The sequence below is a fragment of the Xiphophorus hellerii genome, chromosome 1 (genome assembly GCF_003331165.1).
Source record: "Xiphophorus hellerii strain 12219 chromosome 1, Xiphophorus_hellerii-4.1, whole genome shotgun sequence".
Taxonomy (NCBI): domain Eukaryota; kingdom Metazoa; phylum Chordata; class Actinopteri; order Cyprinodontiformes; family Poeciliidae; genus Xiphophorus; species Xiphophorus hellerii.
This window is the reverse complement of record NC_045672.1, coordinates 4,896,780-4,923,212: the sequence shown is the minus strand read 5'-3', so window position 1 is coordinate 4,923,212 and position 26,433 is coordinate 4,896,780. Positions and strand designations below refer to the sequence as shown.

The 26,433-nt window shown below is 40.2% G+C and overlaps 1 protein-coding gene and 1 long non-coding RNA gene across 3 annotated transcripts in view; one reads left to right on the top strand and one right to left on the bottom strand.

The window, feature by feature from the left end:
- ntsr1 (neurotensin receptor 1 (high affinity)) overlaps positions 1-26,094 on the top strand; it is a 49,090-nt gene extending 22,996 nt beyond the window's left edge. Inside the window, exons 2-4 of one of the 2 annotated variants that reach the window (XM_032571241.1) lie at positions 8,058-8,169; positions 21,145-21,229; positions 25,078-26,094. In XM_032571241.1, coding sequence (XP_032427132.1) covers positions 8,058-8,169; positions 21,145-21,229; positions 25,078-25,333 — 453 coding nt within the window. In that variant the 3' untranslated portion in view covers positions 25,334-26,094. Of the gene's footprint in view, positions 1-7,967; positions 8,170-21,144; positions 21,230-25,077 lie in introns of both variants that reach the window. The other variant, XM_032571232.1, reaches the window with a different exon arrangement.
- LOC116725303 (uncharacterized) lies at positions 4,209-6,139 on the bottom strand. The gene is made up of 2 exons (XR_004340375.1): positions 4,933-6,139; positions 4,209-4,635 (listed from the first exon to the last, which is right to left on the bottom strand). It is a non-coding gene; the product is annotated as an uncharacterized LOC116725303 (long non-coding RNA).
- Positions 26,095-26,433: the final 339 nt, after the last annotated feature.

The following is a 26,433-nucleotide window of genomic DNA, read 5'->3' as shown; positions in this document are numbered from 1 at the left end:
AGGTTTCTACTCTGCCGCTGGCATCCTCTTAGGACCTTCAGAGAATCATAGCGAGTCCTGTCGGTCTCCTGGCTGACCTCCAGGGCTTCATAGCGAAGCTCTTTGGTTTCCGGGCTGGCCTCCAGGGATTCCTAGCGAGTACCGTTGGTCTCCTGGCTGACCTCCAGGGCTTCCTAGTGAGTCCCGTTGGTCTCCTGGCTGAACTTCAGGGCTTCCTAGCGAATCCCCATTGGTCTCCTGGCTGACATCCAGGGCATCCTGGCAAGTACTGTTGGTCTCCTGGCTGACCTCCAGGGCTTCATAGCGAGTCCAGTTGGTCTCCTGGCTCACCTTCAGGGCTTCCTAGCGAGTCCTGTTGGTCTCCTGGCTGACCTTCAGGGATTCCTAGCGAGTACCGTTGGTCTCCTGGCTGACCTCCAGGACTTCATAGTGAGGCCCGTTGGTCTCCGACAAGGCTCAGGAGGGCAGCCAGGATGGGACACATCCCCAAGGTTCCCTCTCTTCCTCCAGTGTCTACCAAGGTACTTGCTCCGCTGCCAGCATCCCCCAAGGTTCCCGCTCTGCCTCCAGCGTCCACCAAGGTTTCTTGCTCTGCTCCCAGCATACCCCAAGGTACTTGCTCCACTGCCAGTGTGCTGCAAGGTTTCTACTCTGCCTAAAGATGTCCACCAAGGTTTCTTGCTCCGCTCCCTGCGTACCCCAAGGTACTTGATCTGCTGCCAGTGTCCCCCAAGGCTTCTACTCTGCCGCTGGCATCTTTAGGACCTTCCAAGACTCATAGCGAGTTCTGTCCGTCTCCTGGCTGACCTCCAGGGCTTCATAGCGAAGCTCTTTGGTTTCCGGGCTGGCCTCCAGGGATTCCTATCGAGTACCGTTGGTCTCCCGGCTGACCTCCAGGGCTTCCTAGTGAGTCCTATTGGTCTCCTGACTGAACTTCAGGGCTTCCTAGCGAGTCCCGTTAGTCTCCTGGCTGAACTTCAGGGCTTCCTAGCAAGTCCCGTTGGTCTCCTGGCTGACCTCCAGGGCTTCCTAGCGAGTACTGTCGGTGTCCTGGCTGACCTTCTGGGCTTCCTAGCGAGTACTGTTGGTCTCCTGGCTGACCTTCAGGGCTTCCTAGCGAGTACCGTTGGTCTCCTGGCTGACCTTCAGGGCTTCCTAGCAAGTACCGTTGGTCTCCTGGCTGACTTTCAGGGCTTCCTAGCAAGTCCAGTTGGTCTCCTGGCTGACCTTCAGGGCTTCCGAGCGAGTCCTGTTGGTCTCCTGGCTGTCCTTCAGGGCTTCCTAGCGAGTACTGTTGGTCTCCGGGCTGATTTTCAGGGCTTCCTAGCGAGTCCAGTTGGTCTCCTGGCTGACCTTTAGGGCTTCATAGCGAGTCCCCTTGGTCTCCTGGCTGATTTTCAGGGCTTCCTAGCGAATCCCGTTGGTCTCCTGGCTGACCTTCAGGGCGTCCTAGCGAGTCCCGTTGGTGTCCTGGCTGACCTTCAGGGCGTCCTAGCGAGTCCCATTGGTCTCCTGGCTGACCTCCAGGACTTCATAGTGAGGCCCGTTGGTCTCCTGGCTGACCTCCAGGGCGTCCTAGCAAGTACCGTTGGTCTCCTGGCTGACCTTAAGGGCTTCATAGTGAGTCCCCTTGGTCTCCTGGCTGATTTTCAGGGCTTCCTAGCGAATCCCGTTGGTCTCCTGGCTGACCTTCAGGGCGTCCTAGCGAGTCCCGTTGGTGTCCTGGCTGACCTTCAGGGCGTCCTAGCGAGTCCCATTGGTCTCCTGGCTGACCTCCAGGACTTCATAGTGAGGCCCGTTGGTCTCCGACAAGGCTCAGGAGGGCAGCCAGGATTTGACACATCCCCAAGGTTCCCTCTCTTCCTCCAGTGTCTACCAAGGTACTTGCTCCGCTGCCAGCATCCCCCAAGGTTCCCGCTCTGCCTCCAGCGTCCACCAAGGTTTCTTGCTCTGCTCCCAGCATACCCCAAGGTACTTGCTCCACTGCCAGTGTGCTGCAAGGTTTCTACTCTGCCTAAAGATGTCCACCACGGTTTCTTGCTCCGCTCCCTGCGTACCCCAAGGTACTTGATCTGCTGCCAGTGTCCCCCAAGGTTTCTACTCTGCCGCTGGCATCCTTTAGGACCTTCCAAGACTCATAGCGAGTTCTGTCCGTCTCCTGGCTGACCTCCAGGGCTTCATAGCGAAGCTCTTTGGTTTCCGGGCTGGCCTCCAGGGATTCCTATCGAGTACCATTGGTCTCCTGGCTGAACTTCAGGGCTTCCTAGCGAGTCCTTTTGGTCTCCTGGCTGACCTCCAGGGCTTCCTAGCGAGTCCCTTTGGTCTCCTGGCTGACCTCCAGGGCTTCCTAGCAAGTACCGTTGGTCTCCTGGCTGACCTTAAGGGCTTCATAGCGAGTCCCCTTGGTCTCCTGGCTGATTTTCAGGGCTTCCTAGCGAATCCCGTTGGTCTCCTGGCTGACCTTCAGGGCGTCCTAGCGAGTCCCGTTGGTGTCCTGGCTGACCTTCAGGGCTTCATAGCAAGTACCGTTGGTCTCCTGGCTGACCTTCAGGGTTTCCTAGCGAGTCCCGTTGGTCTCCTGGCTGACCTTCAGGACTACATAGTGAGGCCTGTTGGTCTCCGACAAGGCTCAGGAGGTCAGCCAGGATGGGACACATACCCAAGATTCCGTCTCTACCTCCAATGTCCACCAAGGTACTTGCTCTGCTGTCAGTGTCCCCCAAGGTTTCTACTCTTCCGCCGGCATCCTCCTAGGTTTCTGCTACGCCGCCGGTGTCCTCCAAGGCTGCTGTTCCGCCGGCGTCCTCCTCTGATTCTTTTGGTTTTCCTTAGTTGTTTCCATTTAATTCTGCCTAGTTTTCCATATCTGTTCTTCATTGGTTATTCTAATTATGTCTATTTCTTGTTTCAAAAGAACAATAATTCAATACAAAGTGTTTTATTAAGGAGAAGACAACTGTTTCCTTCTCCTTAAACAATAGTTTGCATTACCAATGTGCACAAAACTTTACTGCTATTCCACTAAACTCTACAACATGCAATTTCACAAATTCGTTTTTTCAAGTAAATAAGAAATGCAACTAAAATCACGCATGTTGATCATGTGGCTCGTGCTGTGGAAAATGTGTTTCCATTGCAGTTTTGCAAAAGACAATCATTTCGATAGGGCCAAAAGAACCACCTCATCCTAGCACAAAAACTTGTGAGTTTTTTCAAAATTGTTGTGTTTTATTTTCGTAATTCCACGTTTACGGTCAGTGGAAATGCAGCTATTGTTGGAGACCAACAGAAGACATGATGACCCACAACCAGTTCCTTATAAATCTGTAGTAACAGATCAGATCAATGGTTCCTGAACCCATAAAGTAATCGGTGTTTATGACTCCCAGATGTCTGCTGGCACTCAGTGACAGTGACATTCAAGTCTTAATGGGACCAGTAGTGGTTCATTTCAAATCTTTTTGACCTTCCATTGACTTTTTTCTTTTAATGAATGTAAAATCTAAAAAAAAAACACTAATTTTCGCTGCTTGCTGTTTCATCCTCCACCCATTAAATCGGTCTAATATCTCAGTTTCCTTCCACTTCATTCCTAATTATCCACATCTATCAGCTTTCTTGGCTGCTTTTTTGCGATTTTCTTCCCACTCAGCTGGAATTTGGCACTCGCAGAGAAGCCAGAGCTCACCTTGCAGGTCCCCCTCTTCTCATATCAGCTTCAATCAGTCATCAGAGCCCAGGAGGAAAGGAAAACTTCTGAAGTCAGCCACCTTGTTCATTAAGGCCATTAACATTTTTCATCCGTGATTATCCCCTTGAAAAACACCATCAGTCCGTCTGAGCGTGCGCCTGAGTCACGTATTTAAGGGAATGCTGTCGGGAAGGAATGATGGGAAGTTCTATTACAGGTGCATTGATTACGCAGATGCCTAATCTAATTACCACTTGACACATCTGTACACATTTTAATCAGACAGCCAGCTTCATCGTAGCTGCCATAACTCCTGTCTGGCTTCACCTCCTCATTCCCTCCCCTTCTTGTCCTTTTTCTTTCTTGGCTTTCACTAATCTCCTTTGCACATGCCCTTTGTTAGTATCCATCAGCAGCAACGCCTTTCAGCTTTTTCTCACTTTGACTCACTACAACCTCAATCTGTAATGTATTTTGTTGTTGTTCTCCACGAAATATATTAAACATTACTGATGTATAAGTTGTATTTGACATCAGTCTTTATTTCAGAGAAATAATCTGCTAATAACCAACCCACCTCTCCTACAACTGCTAAAAACTGCAGATCAAACCTGAAGCAGGCGCCCTCTAAAATTGAAATTGCTTTTTTATTTTCTTCACTCTGCTAATCTTTACCAGGGTCATGGAGGGCTGGTGCCTTTCACCAGTGAACGATTGTCAGCTGTCAGAAACAACCCAACTCCACAACACTAAGGCCAAGTTATTAAGGATTTTAAAAAAAATGCAATCAAAACTTGACATTGTATAACATAATGTATTTTTTTTTGTCCTGCCTGCCTTGATCACACACTGAATGTAGCGTCCCGGTTGAAAGGATGGTCTCTCAAACTGATGGTTCACAGTCCTTTATTTTACAGCCGTTGTGTGTGAACACACCGTAAGAGCTACAAAATATACAAATAAAATACCATTAGTAACTCAAACAGTGTTGTTCTAACCTTTTACCTTAACAATGAATATGTATGTAATTTTTCATGCTATAATTATGTGTTACAATACACGTATTTATTAAACTCTTAACATCCCTGTGGCATGAAATAAAATACAACGTATTTCAACTGTTGACCGTTGACCAAAGAATATTAGCACCATCTAGTGGCAAAACAAAACCGTCACACTCAATAGCGAACTACAAGTTCCGCAGGAAAACTAAACATATATTTACACAACAAAACACTCACATTGTTCCCTCATCAACCAAGCGCCTATTAACTGATTGTCTACACCTAAATTAGAATCACTCCGTAATTATCTCCCTTTCGCTCCGACCCGTGCGCGCTCTCTCTCTCCGCCATGACCGAGCAGTTGTCTAGTTTGTCACCTTCCGTTCCAAGCCCTTTCACAATAAAAGTATAGACTGTCATGTCAACAAATACTCCTTATTTACATGAGGAAACACAAAATACTAGTAAGGTCATTTACACTGAACACCAAGAACCTGGGGGGGAGGAAAGGGGGGCAAAAAAAATTCAGGCTAATGAATAGAAAAATCATAATTATAGTAATGACAATAGCAATACTTAAAATGAGAGCGTGTACAGCATGTTGTAGTGATGGGCTATCTGAAGCCAGGCTTCGAGGCTTGTACCCAGTAATAAGGGGGCGTGTCCGATGAAGCCCCGTTTCGAGGCTTGTGTTGTCTTGTTGAAAACCACGTGACTGGCAACAAACGAGGCCTCGCATTGCATGGGTCACGTGACTGCTTCATTTTGCGTGTCGGTTTTCAAAATAAAAGCGTGATGAGCCGCTGCTTCATTGGTTATTGTATTTGATCGCATCAGGGGTTTTGTCTTCAGCAGTGGCAGAAATTAAAGGAACTTTTTGTAGTTCATGTGTGTTAATGATTTTGACAATGGCACTCATCAAAATGTAATGTTTATTGGTTTTCTCAATGGTTAATTATGCTATATTTTATGACTTTATATTTGTGTTTTTTATTATGTGACGCACTTTGAAACCTCAATGTTGCTGAAATGTGCTACACAAATAAACTTGATTGAAAAGGAGCCAGCAAGAAGAAAAAAATCTGACATCTGGGAATACTTTGAGATGATCATTCACAAGATTCTTAAATAAAAATTAAACCCTTCACCTCCAAAATTTTCACCTTCTTGAAATTTCCACTATTTTTTTTATTCTGCAAAAATATAGCAGTCTTGCACAGCAGAAACAAACTTAAAGCTGTTGGAAGAGTAAAATTCTGGCCTGATGAGTAAAAATATAAGGGATCAGATCAGAGAGCCAATAGAAATCCAAGAAAAAGAGAACTTTTGAAGAATTTTAGTTTTTAGGAGGCAAATCAAAACTCAAATACTGTCTGCCCCAACAAGCACTGCACTCTGAGTACACTAAAACAAATGTCTATTGTCCAATCAGTTGATGACAAAAGAAAACAGCCACTGACAGTCAACATATACCAGGATTGGCTACAAATTCTAATAACTAAAAAAAGATGAGTTAACCCTCTGATGCATGAATTATGATCCTTCGTGTCAGAATTTTTTTTCCATTTTTTAAAATTCTTTTCTTAAGTCATAAAAAAGGTAGGAAAATTTTTTTGTAAAAATAATTTTTTTTAAATTTTTTATTTTTATGTGATCAATTGTAATTTTGTCCAAATACAAAGTTGTTATTTGAAAAATACATCAGTAGTATTGTTCCTTAGGGGTTATCTGATGTCACAATATTTTTTTTACTTGCAAGAGTCGTCTACAGTAGAAGGAGGGACCGGGTCGGTTCTCATGCTTTTTTGTCTGTCGGCCATATTGTATTTAACAAAAATAATTTCTTGCATTTGCAGCTGATGGCCAGTAGTTGATGGTATATTTTATGATGCATTAGTGTCCACTTCAGTGGTCTGTGTGCATTTATAACATAAAAATCCACAGGAAGCACAAGAAAATGGCTTTTAGATAGCTGTCCACTGTAGTGACCACTATGCATGAAAGGGTTAAATAGGATTTAATTGACACTCCTGTTACTAAACATGAGTTTGACAAAAACTTTGTGACACTATTGCATTTACTAATTGTTTTTAAATATGTCTGTCTGAGTGACAAGGTTGTCACAGTTTGAACAGCAGATGTCACTAGTGAGAAATGAATGAACCACCGAGTAACGAACCTTTGGGCAAAGCAATGGGCCGGGAAGCTTCATTGCTTCATGAGGCTTCATTTGGCCATCACTACTCACAAAGAGCCAAGAACCCGGTTCCCAACAAATAATAATAATAATAATAATAATAATAATAATAATGCATTTAAATGCAGTTATTCACCACCGAAGTAGCACTAATCTCCTCAAACCAAAAAAAACATTTCTTAATTTTTTAAGAAATTTGTTTTTTTTTTAATTCAGCTAAATGCTAAAACAAAGAGACATGTTTTTTTTTGTTTATTTGTATTGCTATCTTCTAAAGTCAGAAGTCGACGTACATTTCTTTCATATTCAATAATATTGCCTTTAAAACTAAATAACTTGTGTTAAACATTTTGGGCATCCTTTCACAGTGTAAAGTAGTTTGCTGTAATTTGTACTCTTTCCTCCTGAAACAATTGGTGTAACGGTCAGTGACTCGATGCAATCTGCTGCGTATCCTTGTATAGAAATGTTTTAAGCTACTTTGATAGCTTACCGCTCTGTTTGGACTGTGTGTATGATTGAGTTGAAGCAATGTATTTTTTTGTAAAGTACCTTGAGACATTTGTTGTGAATTAACGCTATACGAATAAACTGAATTGAATTGAATAAATAAGTCGCCGTAGGCCGCCTGGCTTCCAGATTCCTGTTCTCTGCCCAGAAATTTTCTATTGGCCTGAGATCAGAGCTTTGTAATGACTATTCATAAAACCTTAACTTTGTTGTCCTTAAGCCACTTTGCAAACTAATTTGGCTGTATACACAGGGCCATGGTCTGTTCGAAACATTAATTTGACCTGAAAAGACCAACTTATTTTCAACAAACTTCCAGCATTTGATTAAAGGCATGGCACTTTTAGTGCATGGAAATGTGTTTGTGTATGTAAAATATTCCTCACCATTCTCCCTTTTATAGCCAGTATAGATTATTTTGATCATGCTTACTGACTTGGTACTGAAAAAGGTTTGTCCTATTTAATGTCAAACTTGTGGTCTTAACTGTTATAATGATAACGTCACCTAGTATTTGTCCAGATTAACTCAACCAGTCTTTAACATGTTGCCCTTTCCTAAACAGGTAAATGCATTCCTGTCCTTTGTGTTGCCGATGGTTGCCATTTCCGTGCTCAATGGGGTCATAGCCAATCAGCTGCTGCGGATGTTCCAGGAAGCCGAGCAAGACCACCGCATGTCCATCACCAGAGGAAATCCCAGCATGCTGAACATGACAGTGGAATCCAACCGCGCTCAGTCGCTTCGCCATGGAGTTCTCGTCCTCCGTAAGTACAAACTGCTAAAACTTAAAAATCCACAAAAAAGTCGTTTGAATACATCAAAAATACTTTTGTCGTCAGGTGGCAGATTTTCTTCTTCCTTTCAAGTCTCAACTGTTGCAACTGCGTCTTTTTGAATTCTTGTGCTCACGTTTAGTTATCAAAAGCTAATCATAACTTTAAGGTATAACAAGTTTTAGTTGAAAATGTTTCGCAATCAAAGTGTGAGAAAATGGTGGGAGCCATTTGAAATGTAAGTAAGGTAAGAACTGGCTCTACAATGAATCTTTGGCATTTTCATTTTTTGGCATTCAGCAAAATTTCGCTCAACACGTATATTGTAAATGTGCAGCTGAATAACAATAAAGTCTATGTCTGTGTGATCGCTACTCTCACAGGTGGGTGAAAACGAAGCAGTCAAAGATTCCTTGTCACAGGCCCATGAATTCCTTTTATATTTTCTGTATTGTCTGCAGAGAAGCCCTGTTGAAATTCTGGGCACAGGAAAGTAACTGTTCAACCTGCATTCAGACCAGGAATCCTCTATGGATCGCTGGTGTTTGAAGAGACCACAACCACTGATCACCAAAATCCACAAAGACTTCAGACCTCCTTTAAGATGCTAATAACATATTGGACTAGTTTTTTTATTTTGTAATAACTACTCTCTGCTCCATGTCTGCACTTGGTTCACAAAGCAGTTAGCTTTGACAACAGACCAGGGCAAAGACATTCTCATGTATATGGCAGCTTTCACAACTTCTTTGGCTTCTGATTGTAGATTTGTCTCTTACCAATCCAAAACTAAATCTACAACCTAAATATGCTCTACCTTGCAAACTACCATAAAAATGTTTGTCTTCTGGCAGAGGAACTAAGGCGTTTTTATAAACTCACTTTTAAATCTCTACTTAAGACCCAACTATTGTTTTTGATCTTTATTACTCTACTATATCACCTTTGAGTGTCTGTAAAACCTAGACATAAAAATAGTTTCCCCACAAAACACAATCAAGATGCTTCGTTCAAATGTAGCTAAACAGCACAGAGATGTAACGTTTGCTTGCCAGCACCGTTTGAGGGACAAATCTTTATTTCGAAAGACTTTGATTATATATGCGTTGATAAAAAACATTTTTTTAAAAACCCCAGAAAGTGCTTTGCATACATTTGTGCAAAATTCTGGATTGGATTTGGCCATCTATGTCAATGAAAAAAACAACAACAAAAAACACTTTTTTTTTTTTTAGTTTTGTAGCTGTATTTTTGAAATTAAATAATTAAATCTGCTCTTCAAAAATGTTCTTTTAGTCCGAGTGAGAATACTTTAACATGTAACTGCTGCATATTTAGCAACAATGACAGCCAACAAAAAAAAAAAGGGTTGTAAATTTGCAGAGTGAAATGAGAAATTGATTTCCTGCGGTTGGGAGAAGATGTACAAGGCCAAGCACACCCTCTGCTTCTCAGTTTTCATTATCAGTCATAAAGGAATAAGCGACATATACAGGACGAATCTGGAGAAAAAACCTGGAAGCAAAGGCCATGGAAGGCTCATAAGGAGCCCTTTGACATTCATTGTATTAAGATTGAGATTGTAAAGTAAAAGTGAGTAAGGGTCCAATTTATCTATGGTGAAATATGTTGATGTTCAAATCTCACCTTGGCAGCAGTACACTTATCTCCTGCAAAATCCCAGCAATCACGGACGACTCTAAAATTTCCTTTTAATCTGTTACCGCAAACAAACTTAGAATAATTTACTTCAGTTTGTTTGACCTCACCGAGCAGCTGTGGACTCGCATCAACCCCGACACCAAAATGAGATGGAAACGACATTTGAATGCCTCACATTTATGCTGTTCTTGTGATTTAATTAAACCAAATTAAAACACATTTTGCATAAGAAGTGGGAACAAAATTAAGGTCCATGTTAAAAGGATTTACCTCAAGGAGACGTGAGGTAGAGTTTGAAATAGAACATGCTGAAAGGGTCTAATCTTTTAATTTTATTCAGAGGAAGACTTTTTTTTTTTTACCAACACATTAGCCAACCAGCCAGTTGGTTACCTTGTTAGAGGTAATGTGTTTGTTCGGAAATATAAGACCTTTAAGAGCCATTTGGTGACTGCACAATTTGTACATTATAATGTATTCTCATGATTAAATGACCAGCTGAAAATGTGAGAGCTATTTTCTACAGAAATGTGGGCAAAAATCATCTCTCTGAATGTGGCACATCCCTCAAGACCTGCAGCTGTAGCTGCAACTAGATGTGGCTCAATCATGAATTTCCCCAGGGAGGCTGAATTTAGTAGACGGTACACTTGTCAGAGACCATGTAATATTTTTTATCCACTTCACCATTATGTTAGCATGACCATTGTTGTGCCCTGTGCAATTACACTCGAGAAAAAGTTCTGGTTTGCAGCCCAGTCTGGGCTTTCTCCCCTTGACTTGGACGTCTTCAGTCAATTTTTGACTGAGCCAATCAGGAAACAGAAGGAGAAGTCATGAACGATGACATCAATTTTCTGCACTGTTTTAGAACTGTAGTCTGCCTGTAGCTTTAGCAATGGCAGCGGAGGAAGTGAACGAAGCCATTCAGACCGTGTTGGCCACGCTTCCAAATATTGAATTATCATCAACAGCCGCCTCGTTCAGATTGCCATTTCTCTCTTCACTGTGGAGGGGGGTTGTGTACAGAGCAGGCAATTTCTAGTAAGCTTCTTAAAGTCGAACTGGTGCATCACATACGTCACATTAGCAATTAGGTAAAAATTCAAACTCCAACAGAGTCTATGCTTCCAGGACACAATCGTTTCTGCTGAGAGCCTCTGGATGAAGTGAAGTTTAAAACAAGGTTTTTTTTTTGTTTTTTTTTTACCAGGCTACCATTATGTTCTGCTTTAAGTTGGTTTTTGGCAAGAAATCTCTATAAAATACAGCTTTGCCATTTGCAACATGACAGCAAATGAAAAAAGTTAGTTGAGAATAATCCAGTGCAGGTTTGTAGCGTCTAAGTGTTGTATTTTTTTTTTAGCTAGAGTAGTTTAAAGATGCTGAAGGTAGTGAAGAATTAGGTGGAATCGCCCTTTAGCCATTTCCCAAATCGAAAGCTGCAATTGGAGACCAGCTTCAGTTTCGTCTTAGTTCCTGTATCTTCCTGATCATGCAATGTCAGCTTAGAAAAATAGCTAAACAAGAACAGTAGGAAACAAATTCTTCATTTTTTTCTGTTTTGAACCAATGTCATCACCTAATTAGGATGAGATAACATTCTTGGTACATTCTTGGTATCTGAACTCTTAGTAATTTTTTAATTTGCTGTTATATTGCTGTTTTTTCCACAAATGCTGACTCTATTCAGAAATGAATCAACAGCACATTTACAGGCAGATTAATAACTGTCCCAAATGACGTGTTTAGCTGTTGCCCAATCGAGTAATTATCTTCACCGGCCTCGTCTCTGTTCTGCTTTGATGCATGTGTGTAGTCAGTGCTTAAATCTGCTTGCTGTGTGTTCTTCCCACCGGGACGTGCGAAGTGTATTTACAAAGTCTTTGAGTGGAGCTCATGAACACACACACATGCACCCCCGCACTCTGTGTAAACACAGTGAACGGAAACTGTAACACTTGCATGAAATGAAATAATACGAACCTTCCCTGCGTCTGTTGGCACATTGGGAATAATGTGTTGATCAATGTTGGAAATGCAGTTGCTGACCTGCATATTGATGGATCGGTTGGTTTTGCCCCAGCTGTTGCATCTGTTCACACACACACATTAAACAACATCTTGTGCATATCTTAATGATGCTATTAGCGGTGAGGCTTAGGCGCCCACTATAGAATCTTGTTCCTGCGAATGACTAAATGACAGAGTATTGGAATGTTACTTCCTATGTTCACTCCCTGCAATGCTGTGTTTACAATCAGTTTGGATAGAAAAGGAAAGGGATGAAATGTTCCCCTGTTGCTGAACAGAGATTTACTCAACAGAAAAATGGATCAGTGCATCCCTTTGTAATCTCATGAAGAGGATGCTCATGGTTGACCGTAATTTTCTTAATTTCATAAATAATTCTTCTTTGCACAATAATCTCCAGATGCTCTGGTGTAGTTTGAAGAAAAGAACCAAACCAGTATTTGTCACCAGGTTGTTTAGCCTTTTTAAGACCTAAGTGTTCCTAAGAAATACAATCTCCGTTGTCCCATCAGTTTTGCGGTTGCATCTCCAGTCCAGTCTGTTGCCCATACAAACACAGAGGTATTTATATTCCTCCACCACCTCCACTTCTTCTCCCATGATCGACGTAGATGAGAAAAGATTCGACTACGTGAGGAAAGCTACATGACTGTATGTGGGGGGAAAAAAACAAAAACGTACGCTTCTGAAGAACAGAGTTCTGTGCAGTTCTTAGGACTAACAAGTATCCGTCAAAATGTTTTCACTTCTGCTTTCTGTTCCCTCTCTCTTTCTGTTCACAGCATTTAGAATGTCTCAAACAGCGAGTCGTGGTCGTCATTACTCGGACTGCTCCTTTAGCTGTGCCTGATTGATTGAGGAGTCAAATTTAGCCGCAAAACTTTCAGGGGAATAAACTCTGCGCATGCTGAGCGGGAAAAGCGTGCATGCTGCCGGCAGTCAAGTTTATTTGTATATCACATTTCAGCAGCAAGGCAGTTCAAAGTGCTTTGAATAATAAAAACACAAAGTCAAAAAAGACACCATGCAGTCAACAACTGAGCAAACCAGTTGTAAACCCAACATTAAGAGGATTGCCATTATCAAAATCCTCAATAAGCATTATATTTGTTGGAGAATGTTTCATTTCATTCATTGTGGTTCAAAGGCAGCTCTAAACAGGTAGGATTTTTAATATTGATTTAAAGTAACTCAGTTTTTTGGCTGTTTTGCAGTTTTCTGGAAGTTTGTTCCAGGTTTGTGGAGCAAAGAAGCTGAATGCTGCTTCTCCATGTTTGGTTCTAGTTTTGGGGATGCAGCGCTTGATAGCAGTTGTTGCTGTACACTGGAACAGACTTGCTTTTTTGTACATATTTATGTTTAAGTGATTTTTTTATCTGAAACACTTCAGTGTGACAAAAAATTAAAAACAGCAGACACAGAACACGTTGAACTTCGATCACTGCGAGAAACAAAAATGGCGGATTTGTGAAATTGGCTAGCCGGAAGTCCATTATTTTTCTTAGCGGAATAGTTCAATTACGGAGACGTAATAGTTCAAAGAATATTAGAGAACCAAGAAAACTGAATGGATTGACCCAAAAGAGAATAGAAAGAAATGTACACAGCATCTAGACAAAACTAAATTAAACTTTTTCTGCTTTCCTCGATATTCAAAGTACACAACAGAGTGGATTTTGCATATGTCCTCTTTAAATGAGCACCTTTAAGTTAATCAAGGACTTTCTTAGCGTAGACCTTTGAGTCTCAGTTGAATGTAGACCACTCCAAATGTCTTCTTATGATTTCCAGGAAATTATGCCAAGTTCTTTCTAACCTGTAAGAGAGGTAATTTAATTTGTTAGAAAAAGAAAGTAATAGAATTATTACAGAAGCTCTTTCCTTTCATTCTTTACAAGGACAGACAGAAACCGGAGTCTCTCCATCTTGGTCTTCTCCGTTTGCCGATCAATCACCTTTCGACAAAACAGTCTGAATTATTGAGGTCAATTTTTTTCCTTTTTTTTCCCTTTTGGTTGTCTTCATGGAATCTATGTACTTTTCTTTTTTAAACTCATTCATTCTCCTCACATGCTTGACCGTGTCTAGTCTTTTAGTGTCCCGACTGTTGGAGAGGCAGAGCAAAACTTCAATCAGCAGCAGTTGATCATAGTCAATGAACTGGTTAAATTAATAACCCGGAATGCCGGACGGTTCATTTAGATTCATCAGTTACACTTTGGCTCAATCCAGTTTGCATGGACGATGTCATCTATTCATCTCAAGACAAATGATTATCTTTAGATTTCTCAAGCAAGGTTTCCCCGCAGATTCTCTTGGACATTCTGAATCCTTCTTCACGTCAAGCAAACACCTTAACATATAGTTCCTGATGATAGAAAACTTTCAGCTGGAGTACAATCCGCAGCAGTTTCCTTCATCTGAGGCAGTTTTGATACAAACCAATTATAGCTCCACGCTTTTTCTTGGAGGTAACCATTGGTAACACAAGAACACTTTGATTTTTCCCTCTTTTAAAGCAATCAGTTTGCTTTCTAGATTGATGGGTGATTTCAGATGGACTCTCACAGCTTCAACTGAGTATTATTTTTATTATTGGCTAGGACAGAAATACAGTAAAAATGGGATCCAGTCGTCAACTTGAATGGGAATATTATTTACAGTATATGGCGCTTTTTATCTCAGTTCTTACTAACCGAAGTAAGAAGTCAATAAGATCTAAAAACATGCATTTATTAAAGTTTGTGGCAGTGAGTTGGTGCTTTTTTTCCTGATCACTTTCAACTTTAATGAGAAAACAATCATCTTGCACGTTATGTTGTGCTGTTGCCAAAACTACAGCAGCATCAATGCAAAGATTATGAGTAATGGCTTTATGAGCAAGTGTACCTACTTCATAGCTTCCTAATGATTCAGGGAAGCAGCTGCATTAGGTAATACACACACGGTCGCACCACGAGTGTGTTACCTAATGGACTGGCCCATGTTTTGTCTCATTTTCCGAGAAAAACATAGTGAGCTCACTTCAAACCACGGCCAAATCAATGTTGAGCATCACCACAGAGAACAAACAATATTTGCACCATTTACCAATTTGTTGCACTTCCTTTCTGTTTGTCTCAGGATTGATTTGAAGATGCTTTTACGGATTTCAAAAAGTGTTAATGGTCTGCCTTTGCTTTTATCCTTTAAACTTTGCTGACCCTTCAGGTTTTTCCCAGACAGCTTTCTGAACAAAACACACAATGAAGCATACTTTTATTATTGTGCTTCTAGTCACGGCTGCAGCAATTTTTGATATTTTTGTATCAAAAGCCATTAATTTTTTACATTATTACTTCTTTTTTTTTTTTTTTTTAAAGGACTACATTCACTCTTATTATTTATAACATTAGCTATGTTAGTTTTAGTCTGAATACAAATGAATTAGAATTCCATTTATTTATTCTATTATCTTTTAGCAGTGCCTTTTTTACTGTTATTCATTTGTTGTCAGTCCAGATTGCTATCCTGTCTCTAGTGTTTCCTTACTTTAACATTTTTAGTTTTCAATTAAGAGCATGGCTACATAAGTATGTTCACCAGTCAGAAAAGTATTGATGGACTCGTCAAACTACGATGGATTTTAATTGTTTTATTAAAAAAAGGAGATAATTGTGTTGGAAAACAAGTGTGTTGTTCTGTCCTCAGAGCAGGTCGGGCCTCACTTCCTCTCAGTTTCTCCAATATCCCGGGTAATGTTAGAGAAACATGTCTTTGGTGGTGCAACAGTCCCCATTTACTTCATTATCTGAGACAATAATAAACATGTTCAGAAAATGATATCAATGCCCGTAAGCTTTAGAAAGACAATCTCAGCTGCACTTTCTCTGTGTTTGTTTGCAGGGAAGTTGCCTCTTCCTGTGTCCTCAAATCCAAACACATGCTAATTTATGGAGGAAATCCTTAAGGATGAGTATTGCTTCCTGTCCCAACCACAGTTACCCTCTTACCGGTCTACAGATATTAAGAAGACAATAAAATATCAGACTTTCGGGATGCAACAAAGGAGACCATTAGAAAAAACATTTTAAGCATTTGTCTCCTTCAGTGTGACATATATTATCTGTAATTAAAATAAATATTTTTGTTTTTTTGCGAGTAGAGGTATAAAAATGAAAAAATGCTGTGACCTCCCAGTTAAGCAAGTGTTTATGCAAATGCGTCATTTTATTCACCTTTTGGTCCAATTTCCACATTTACCTATAACATCAGCTAGGATCTTTGTCAACCAAAAGTCACAGTGTTTGCTAAAAATCTTTTCTAAATTATGAGAATTGAACTATATATATACTGTACATGAACATATATTCCTGAGTGATATTAATAATTAACTTTTTTTTATAATTGCTAATATTGTCTCCTGTATCAAGACAGTTTGTCTAGATTCAATTGGACATTTTGGATTTTTAATTGCCAAGCAATCACAACTCACCCTTCACAAAAAATAATAAAGTTGGACGTCTGAATTTTAGCTATGCAGCTTTCATAACACGTCTTTTCTTACTATCCTTTTGAATTTACATTAGATTTTCTAAGATTCCTGTCAGATTAAACAAGCTGGAGCCTTTTAATGAAAATTTCAAGTGTGACTTGGGTGGATTTTGCAAAAAACAAAACAAAAAAAATAGTGGATTAGTTTTATATGTGCTTTAGAAAAATATATGATAGGGAATGCGAGTCAAATGAATTTGAGGAATGATTAAATCCAAAACTACAACATGAAACAGTATTTTTATATGGCATGTAGAGAGCTGATTAATGTTGGACAGCAAAAGCATTATTGCCGATGAATACTCTGACTAGCTAACAGAGTTCTGTCTGTTACTGAATAACGGTGTGGCTCACTGACCGAAACTTTATCAGGCGCAGACACAAAGCTTTATTAATCCCTTCGGGGTTTTCCCTCACAGATATTGTAATTTATTTCTCCCACACAGCATTCTTAGATATACATTAAAAAAAAAACATTAAAGAACATTTTTAACATTAACATTAACACCCCCAGTTCTTCAGTCCCTTTATTTCTGATGTGCTCCTGTTAGAGAATCCTGTGACTGAGCAAGCGCATGAGATGTGAATCCACATGCGATACATTACTCTTTGTACACAAAAATATATGCACTCACATCAGTTATTGGTGGGACAAATATGACACCGTATATGGAAGGTTACTTTTTTGACGTTCTAACATCCACACTATCTAGCGCTCCACCTGTTTTTGCTATCACTGTATAAAAAAAATCTATTTAAAATGAGTAAACAATGCTTAGCCTGGTGGGGGGCAAGTAAAGCCCACCGGGTTTTTAATATACGGAGGGAAACCCTGAAATGCCTGTAATTTAGCAGACCAACATAGTTGTGTTGTGCAATTCTGCATACGGACTATTCATAAACCAACACATCCAGCAGACAGAGAGAGAAATAAGGTAATAGTTATTATGTCAGGTTCATCTACCAACAGGCTGTTCAATTTCTGACAGCTGTTAAGCTCTGAAGCATAAAATTGCTTTGAGTGCCAGTTACAAAAATGGAGCCATCAAACCTCTTAACTCAACACTTACTCAACCCAAGTTGGAGCCTTTGCCATATGGTACAAAAATCCCACAATGAATAACAGCAGCAGTAGGGGTGGACAAACTGTTCTGGTGGATCAAGAGGTTCGTAATTTTGACATAGCTGTGTGACTGGAGCATGGGTTGCCATGGTTTCAACATCATTTACTCTGTATGTGTTGATTGAATATCCAGTTGAGACCAATTGGTGGGGAATGATAGTGACGTACCAAATGCTGAGGTGTGACCTGCCAATCTCAATCTCTTTGTGAGCATCCTGAGAAATAACATTTACTTCCTGCCCTTTTTTTGATGGGCTGCACATGGAAGCACGTTCTGTATTCATGCTGCTCAGGTTCCACTGCTTTTACCTCAGGAGCATTTATTCAAGCACTCCGCTACGTTTATCAGCTCATGTTCTTTGGTATTTGAAGGTAGTAGAAAGAGAGGCAATTGGCTTTTTGAGATGTGCTGACATTTTAGCAAGCGCTACACATTACCTGAGCTGTGACTTTGCAATCTGTAGGGAGTATCAAAAACAGAGCCAGAGGAAGCTAGCAGAACCAGTGGAACTGAGAAATGCTGCTCTGTTCAGGGGGGATTTTGGGTCATACTGAAAAAAGAAGACTGAATTTGAGAGGTGATTTAAAGTAAAACAAAAGACAGCAAGTTCTTCTAATGGGTGGGTCCACAATATGGCATGCTTACCTATTTATTACAGAGATGGCATTTGGAAAACACTTTGGAAACATTATATCATATTCAACTATTTCCTTATTTGAATTTATACGTTTTTGTTTCATTTTTACTAGCAAATCACTTTATATAATCAAATGTACCAACCAAATTTGTTAAACACACTGAATTAAGTTAGCAAAACTTAGTAAATTGAGATGGATGAACTTAATGAATTGAGTTGGATGGTCATAATATATTGAGTTGGTCAGACGTGGGATGTGAATGCGGCATTGAACTCAATTGTTTCAAGTCAAAGTAAAAAGTTCCTTTAAGTTAAAGATTTGTAACTTATAAGACAACTGAACACAAAAAAGTAAGTTGTCATCACTAAACGAAAAGAATAAAGTGAGATTAATGTAAGTAAGCCCATAAAATGAGCTGCAACCAAAAACACTTTTTAGAGTGTATGCCTCCTACATAGCTGCTTTCAAAGCTGAGGCCGGGAAGTTGATTTCTTAGAGACTGTCTTTATTAAGTTTTGGAGATGGAGTGCTTAATGTTTAAGTGATTACTGGCTCTCAAATCCTAAATAGTCCCAGGATATTTGCTTTGGAAGGATGGGCTACTCAGAGTAACAGCTATAATAAATCAGATAGGATGCAGATACGTCCAGCAAGACTTGTGCCATTTTATTTCTTTAATTCGTATCTAGACAAAGATATGAAAGATATGATACATTCTGGAAGAAATTAAGAGATGACTGCACTGAACCCCTTTTAAAACCTCATGGTTATTCCACAAAATATTATATTATATACTGTATATTCTGAACTCTTCCTGAGTTAAAACATTAGTATTGCTGTCACTAAATGAATATTGTTCCGACTGGCTCAAAGTCATAACAAAACGGGAGACCATGCAGTGGTTAAAGTGCATAAAAAGGAATATTTCTTAAGACAAACAACAATGGATTGTGGATGTCAGTATCAGTGGCATAATGAAAATGCTTGGATGTGTTGTATGAGTGCATATGCAAGTGTTGAGGTGCAAAAACAAAGACAAACTCAAATGTGCAAAAGGATGGGGAGCTGAGGCCTGGCAACAAAACACCACAAGCGTCAAGAGCAGAGTGGACGTCGAAGGCGACCCAGAAGGTGGAGATGGCCAGATTTTAAATGCTCTGTGCTCCAAATGAACAAATCAGCAGCACCTATAAAGAGGAGGAGCACAAAGACAGACAACAAGACACCTGCAACCCAGCCCAGAAGGCCCAGAAGGCCCAGGGCCGTAACAAATATGAACTTGTTTTCTTTGCTTTACTTGAGTTCTGAACGCAGTGCATCTTTTTTGTTATTTCGACATGAAAGGCCAGAGAACACACAGAGACTGCTGGTTGGATGTCCAGGGGATTTCACCTAACAGGTATTAGGTGGAGTCTAAAGGTGGGGAAGCTAAAGTGTTCGAGCAAACCCCTTATATTGCTGTGTCTCCAATGGGTTTTATAAATCTTTATAAAAGCTCAGGATGTGACGATGTCAGTGCTGATGTTTTTGCATGGACATTAAGCATGCCAAAATGAATGGTGTGGAGTTCATAGGGCAGCATCATACGCGGTATGTTACTTTCCCTCTACTTCCTACATGCCTAATTTTATTTGTGTTTCATATCAGTGTTTTCATTAAAGACGTTGATATTTGTGAGTGAAAGTAGAATGGACTGAAAGATAATTATGTGGATCAGTACCGTCTGGTCTGGTGACGAAAGTGAAAGGTGTAGGGGAAGTTGTCAACTGGAAAAGAGATCTCTAAGTTTTCCTTGTGAACCTGCAATTGGTAAGTGGGTGACAATAAATGGATAGATTAGTGCAGTGGTTCCCAAAGTGTGGGGCGCACCCCCTATGTGGGGCGCAGTGCCATTGCAGGGGGGCGTGGGGAGCGGTATGGATGAATGTGAAAAAAAAACAGTTACACAAAAGTGTTTCACTGTAAAGATGGTTTGTAGTGTGTTTTGTTGCAACCTGAAGTGTGAAATAAACTTCAGTGGAGTTTAAAAACAAAATATGTGTATAAACCTATACAAAATATTGGTATTTTGTACCTATATTTTGTAAAAGTACAAAATGGACCAGACAAAGTTGAACAATGTCTGACATCGTTATGTCTGGTTGAACGATGTGTGTGCCCAGTTGATTTTCTTTTTCTTATTCATGGGGGATTTTATTGTAATCCATAGAGGGCCCAGAAAATCTTTGGACACCATTGGATTAGTGGATGATTTGTCTGGGAATTTAAGTACATTTTATATATATATTTTTTATGTTTATGAAGTTTTGTACAAAATATGTTTGCGAAAATCACAGTAGTTGCATTTGTGTCCCCTATCCCTAATGAATGCTGATGTAAAAAGGTTTTTGTCAGTGGTGCAGGAGGTTGACACTGGCAGAACATTATTGTATTAAATAATAAAAAGAGGAACAAGAGAAAATGACGGTAATGCTCTTTGCAGTTCATCAAATAAATTTGACAGTAATCCTTTCTAGTTATCATGCCATCATAATTTGAAACTTTTTTCTGACTTGAATCTATTTTTGCTCGAGGGGTATAAGTGAACATCACTGCACTGTGCTTCTGGATAGCATTCAAACTTCAAAAATAGCAGCTGGCTTCAAATTACTTTGCCTTTTGAGCTCATCTACAATCAAATACAAATTACAAGTAATTTTCTTTCTGTAAGGGCAGGCTCCGGGGTTTTTAGTGCATCTGGACATGGGGGTGTGACCTGTTTGTCTTTTTAATCAAACGCTTGAAGGTCATAATTATCTCTATTATTACTGCCTCAATCACAGCTTTGCTCATCGCTGATTCTTGAACACTGTTACTCCAATCATCCGAACATTATTCATAGCTTAAAAGGGAGACTTTTCACTTTGTCGTTTGAGATTTATGTATGCATTCTGTTTATTGGCATCTGATTCGCCCCAACTCTGTCCTGTGTTCAGGAGCTGTGGTCGTTGCCTTTGTGGTCTGCTGGCTGCCCTATCACGCTCGTCGCCTCATGTTTTGCTACATCTCCGACTGGTCAGAGTGAGTAGTTTTTTGTTTGTTTCTTTGGTTTTGGGGTTTTTTCCTCAGTCTCTTTTGCTTCCATCTCCAATAGCTTATTCGCCAACAGGGCATCAGCGTTTTTAGACCCACGTATGTTTGCTTATATTCATAATTTTAAAAGAACATATGCACAAATGAACTTAAGTATTGACTAAAGAAGTCCTTTAGAGTCATCGGTTAAAAGCGTCTGAAAAATGGAAGCAGGCGAGCTACATCTTATTGATTAGATTCAATTCTTGTTCTCTCACTTGCCTTTTCCATCTCTTTCTCTCTAGTTTTAGTCCATCAAAATATAATTTGTCTGATTAAATCAAACAGAGCGCATTTGAGAATATTAATATTAGTCACTCTCATCTGCTCTTACATACACAGTGAAAAGAAGCAATAGACGTAAAGCATAAATGACCATGAAAAGGTAAAATACACAAGGATCTTTTTTAGATGTTTTTGTACATCATGTTAAAAATTCTCAAGGTTTAAATTTTTTGTTCTCATTTTGTCCAAATTTCTCACCATTTCCTCTTACCATTGTTGAGCAGTAGCAGCTAAACTCCCTCTGCACATGTAGACTGACCCAACACCAGACCGGTGCCAGACGGACCCACTGTGTCTGTGCTTTGCCAAGCCAGATTACTGGGAAAGCCCTGACAAAACTGTGTTTTTCTCACTGGCTGGTAGAGGGTATTTACCATGGCTGAGACAGTAATTATTTATTTACATAATTCATGCATCCATGACTTGTGATACTGTCTTTCACTGTTAAACCTTGTCTCATTCCTAGACAAAGCAATTTTCTTGAGCTGTCTTTTCTCCCACAGACTTAAAAACCCGACTCAGTTTTCTGTTCCGTCTGTGTTTCTCTGCTACTGCTGCCACTACCTCTCTACTTTTTCATTAGCATAGAAGGCCATCCTTGTTGAGTGCTTGTGTTTTTTTGTTGTCTATGCTCTGTTTTTCTTTCTGGAAGGTCGTTTGCCATGCCGTTGGTGGCAGACGACCGCTCACGTCGAGCATGATTCCGCTGGAGGTCCATTCCTGTTAGAGGGGAGTTCTCTCTATCATCATGTCTTGCGCGCTCAGTATGATTGATTGCTATACAGTTAATGTCTTGATGCAATCAACTGTCCACTGCGGCCACATGCTCATACAGAAGGGATGATTGCCGCAAGTCTCAATGGAATCTGCTAGCTTTCTTTGCAAAACTTTCATTACCAGTTGAAGTGATAAACTATACCTGATTGCATTTATTCAAAACAAAGATCAAGTTTGAATGTATTTATTTGAATTTAAACCTGACTGTTTGGATTAAATATGTATTTCTGAATTTAAATGAGATGTTTTTTTCTTTGTTTTTGTGACTTCAGGCAACTATCTTTTGTGAATTAGTGCTCTGTAACTTAAGCGAACCGTATTGAATTGAATTGCTGGACTAGAGTCAGCAATTGAACTGGTTTTGTAGTCCTTTCCAGACCGATAGATGTCATTAACCGTGTTTCCATCGAAGTTTTCTTTATGCACATTTTTCGAAGTATTGCACTAGGAAGGGTCGAGGGAAATGGTAAAATTCAAAATAACCTCCTCAATTTTGCAAAAGGTTTTTATGCGAGCTTGAGGTGGTTTTTGGCTTTTCCAAAAGCCAATGTTCTAGCCAATGTTGTTAATGTTCTAAAAGGCCGATGGAAACACATTTGCAGAATAAATTCTGACATTTACCTTACGTCACCGATCAGCTTCATTAAAACCGTTTCTTTTTTCTACGTCTCCATACAGCATGTAGCACAGCCAGGACTAGCAGACATAACAGAACAATTGCAATTAGCCAGACAGCAATACAATCAAACCATCAATATCTTTATTAGATGTTCAAATGTGTTTGATGATCTGAAATGGAACAAAATTAAAAAGAAATGTGAACGGTGTACTCTATCATCATATTTTACACTCTCATGATATTTTCTTCTCTTTACTGATATCTCTCAGCATTCGTCTGGGCTTATGTAACTTTTCCTCCATTAATGTCCTCCCCTTCTCTCTGTAGCTTAATCTCCTGCTTCCTTATCGTCAGTCTCTATCGGAGATAGATTCAGTCACTTTAAGGTTTTCCATTCCTTTTAAACCTTTTTGTAGCATTTATAAGGTACAACATAAATAGATCGCATCAAATGAATTTACTTCTTTTACAACAGTTTCACCGTGATCCTCGCGGAGAGGATGTGTCTGCTATTTTCATTCCTCTGGAGATTAGATTTGTACCACATGGATTTGGAAAGCTGACGTACGTGACTGTGTATCTGTGAGATTCCAGCGTGCGGAATCTTCTTGCCATTGGTTTCCTGCTTTCACAGCATTAATATAGTTAGTGGCTGGCAGGAATCCCAAGGCTAAATCTTGAAAACCTTTCAATAATGGCTTGTGTTTTTGGAAGTGGACCACGGGCTTAGAAATGTGCATTATTGGTTTACGCAGCGTCATCTCTTTGGTAATCAGAGCAAAAAGATCACTTGAAAGATAATTAGTTTTGGTAATTATATTAATGCATTTGTGTTTTAGGTCTCTCAGCTATTTCGTCAAAAAGACTGAAATTCCAAAGGCGAGCCGTTAATGATTCTTTGTGCGCATCAGATGTACTCTCATGAGTTTGATCATGTCATCAGTTTGTCACTAGATTGTACAGAAGTTTGTTAATGACATACATATTTCAGCTAGGAATCATGTATGGTGTTACAAAAGATACACAGTCAAATATTAACAACAATTTGGATTATTTAGCCTGTAATGGGAGTTCATTTGCCAGTCTTTTTTTTTTTTTACCAGGTCTTTCATTCATTCATAAATGTCACAGTTTCAAACGATGTAAACAAAATATTTAGCTAATATGCAAATTTGCTGGCCAACAAATGGAAGTGGACTATAAAAATAATAATAAAATAAAATCTGGGTCTTAGAAACCTTCATATAAACTCCTGCTGGAGTTTATATGAATGTGTAATTACTGTTGCTATAGAGATCCATTGATTAAAAATCTGTACCGCCATTAAGACGGTTCATGCTATGTTTTAAGTTGAAATGTTGTAAATGTTGAGAGGAAATGGAACAATCATGAAGACGTGACATGAGCAACTCTTCACCAGCCAGCAGTGGAGCCAGATAATGTTCACAGGAGTGGTCAGGCTGGAACCGTTGCTCACTTAGGCAGGGCCAACTGATTGGTACCAGAGCCACTTCATCAGAGCATTGAAATGATTTCACTAAAGACAGAAATTGCTTGTTCCAGAGGTGTGCTCCACTGGTAAGTTACCTCCCTATGGGAACAAGCAATCACTTGGCATAGGATGGCTGGGCCTACCTCTGGTTCACAAGACCCAGCTTTTATTTTGGTAGTCCACTTCCAGTCATCAGCAAGTGAATTTGCATGTTAGCTAAATGTTTAGCTCTAAGTGAATAGCTAGCATGCAAAGCTTGCGCTGAGATAAATAGTTGGAGCTGGCTGAATATTTTGCTCTGAGCTAAGTATTAGCTGACTTCTATATTTGATGAATATTTGACTTCAAACAAAATATTCAACTTAACGCTAACTATTAGCTTTAAGCTTAAAGCTAAATATTTAGCATGTTTATCCTCTTAGCACAACGGTCAGTGACATCATGGTCGGACGGCGGGGAAGTGAGAGAATGTTCAGTCAGACCGTTAGTTCCCCAAAAAACTTCAAAAAGTGCACATGAGGTCAAATGTCATTCAGCAAAGGGTGAGAAGGGGGACAACTGGTGTGTCAAAACCAAACATTTCACATTTCTTTCCTTCCTTCTCTCTTCTCTTTATTCTTGCAGCAACATGTACGACTTCTACCACTACTTCTACATGCTGACCAACGTGCTGTTCTACGTCAGCTCGGCCATCAACCCCATCCTCTACAACCTGGTGTCTGCCACCTACCGCCAGATCTTCTTCACCACGCTGCGCTACATCTTCATGCCCTGCCGCCACACACCCAGGAAGCAGCCGCACCCCCTGACCCGCCACTCCATCAGCATTTCCAGCAACCACACCTTCTCCACCAACATCATCAAAGAAACAACGTACTGACAACTCGGAACTGTTCGCTGCCGTGTTGCGGCTACAGAAGGAAACCTCTGTTAGACGTTGGGTCACGGTGCTCTTCGTGGAACTGTGGTGATCATCATTTGTCCTGGTAAACCAAGTGCCCACCCAGAGACCACTGTCATTTGACTCCAACTGCACAATGTCTCGTGACTTCATCCAGCATCGCATGAAGTTGTGCCAAAAAAAAACGTGATAGCATAAAACTTGAAGAAGGAGTGAGAGATACTAACTGGTTCAATCATTCAGTAAGGTGAACATTTCGTTTCTTATGATGTTAAGTATAAACTTCAGAGACTCTATAAACACGGCCTTCGGCAATACTGTCAGTGCAACGGCAGCCATGGTGTAACCATCTTCTGTGAGCGTCTGTGGATAAAACTGACTTTGATGTTAGATGAAGAAAAGCAGGGTAAAGGGGCGTAAAGTCTGTGGAGGAAAACCCCTTTCATCATAGGCTCTTTACCCGTCCTGCATGTCTTGGTTTTGGTCAAGCAAAACTCTGTTGCCCAGCTCTCAGCATGTAGGAGGTCCTTGTTGTTCAGCTCGCCCTCTGATTTGAAGCAGGGTTTTGTAAATACACTCACAGGGAGAATGTTCATTTCTGACACTTTTCAGTGGTCATAGAAAAAAAAACCTATGAAAGCATAGCCAGAACAAAAAAGGCTGTGACTGATTGTTGTACTTTATGCATAGCCATGTCAGAAATTATACACTCTGGAAATAAAGTCGTTCCTAAACTCAAATGTCTGCATCTGTTGAAAGAAATGTTAAATCAAGTGAAGCACTTCTTGCTGAGTATTCCAGGCAGCTGCTGGAGAGATGTCCAGAGATCTCTGGATTCTTCTTTTTTAGCAAAGCAAGGATTGAAACCAACTGGGCTACTTTGCAGCTGAGGCACAAAATAATTTGAACAGAGGATAAAGGAAGAGGGAGCGCTGAGAGACCCACAGAGTTTTCAGACAAGTGTGATTTCTTTTTTTCTTTTACATTTATTTTCCAAGCAAATCAGCAGCTTGTTTATGACCAAACAATCAGAGCAGAGAGATTTGCTTATGTGAAAAGTGGCAAAAATTACAGTTTGG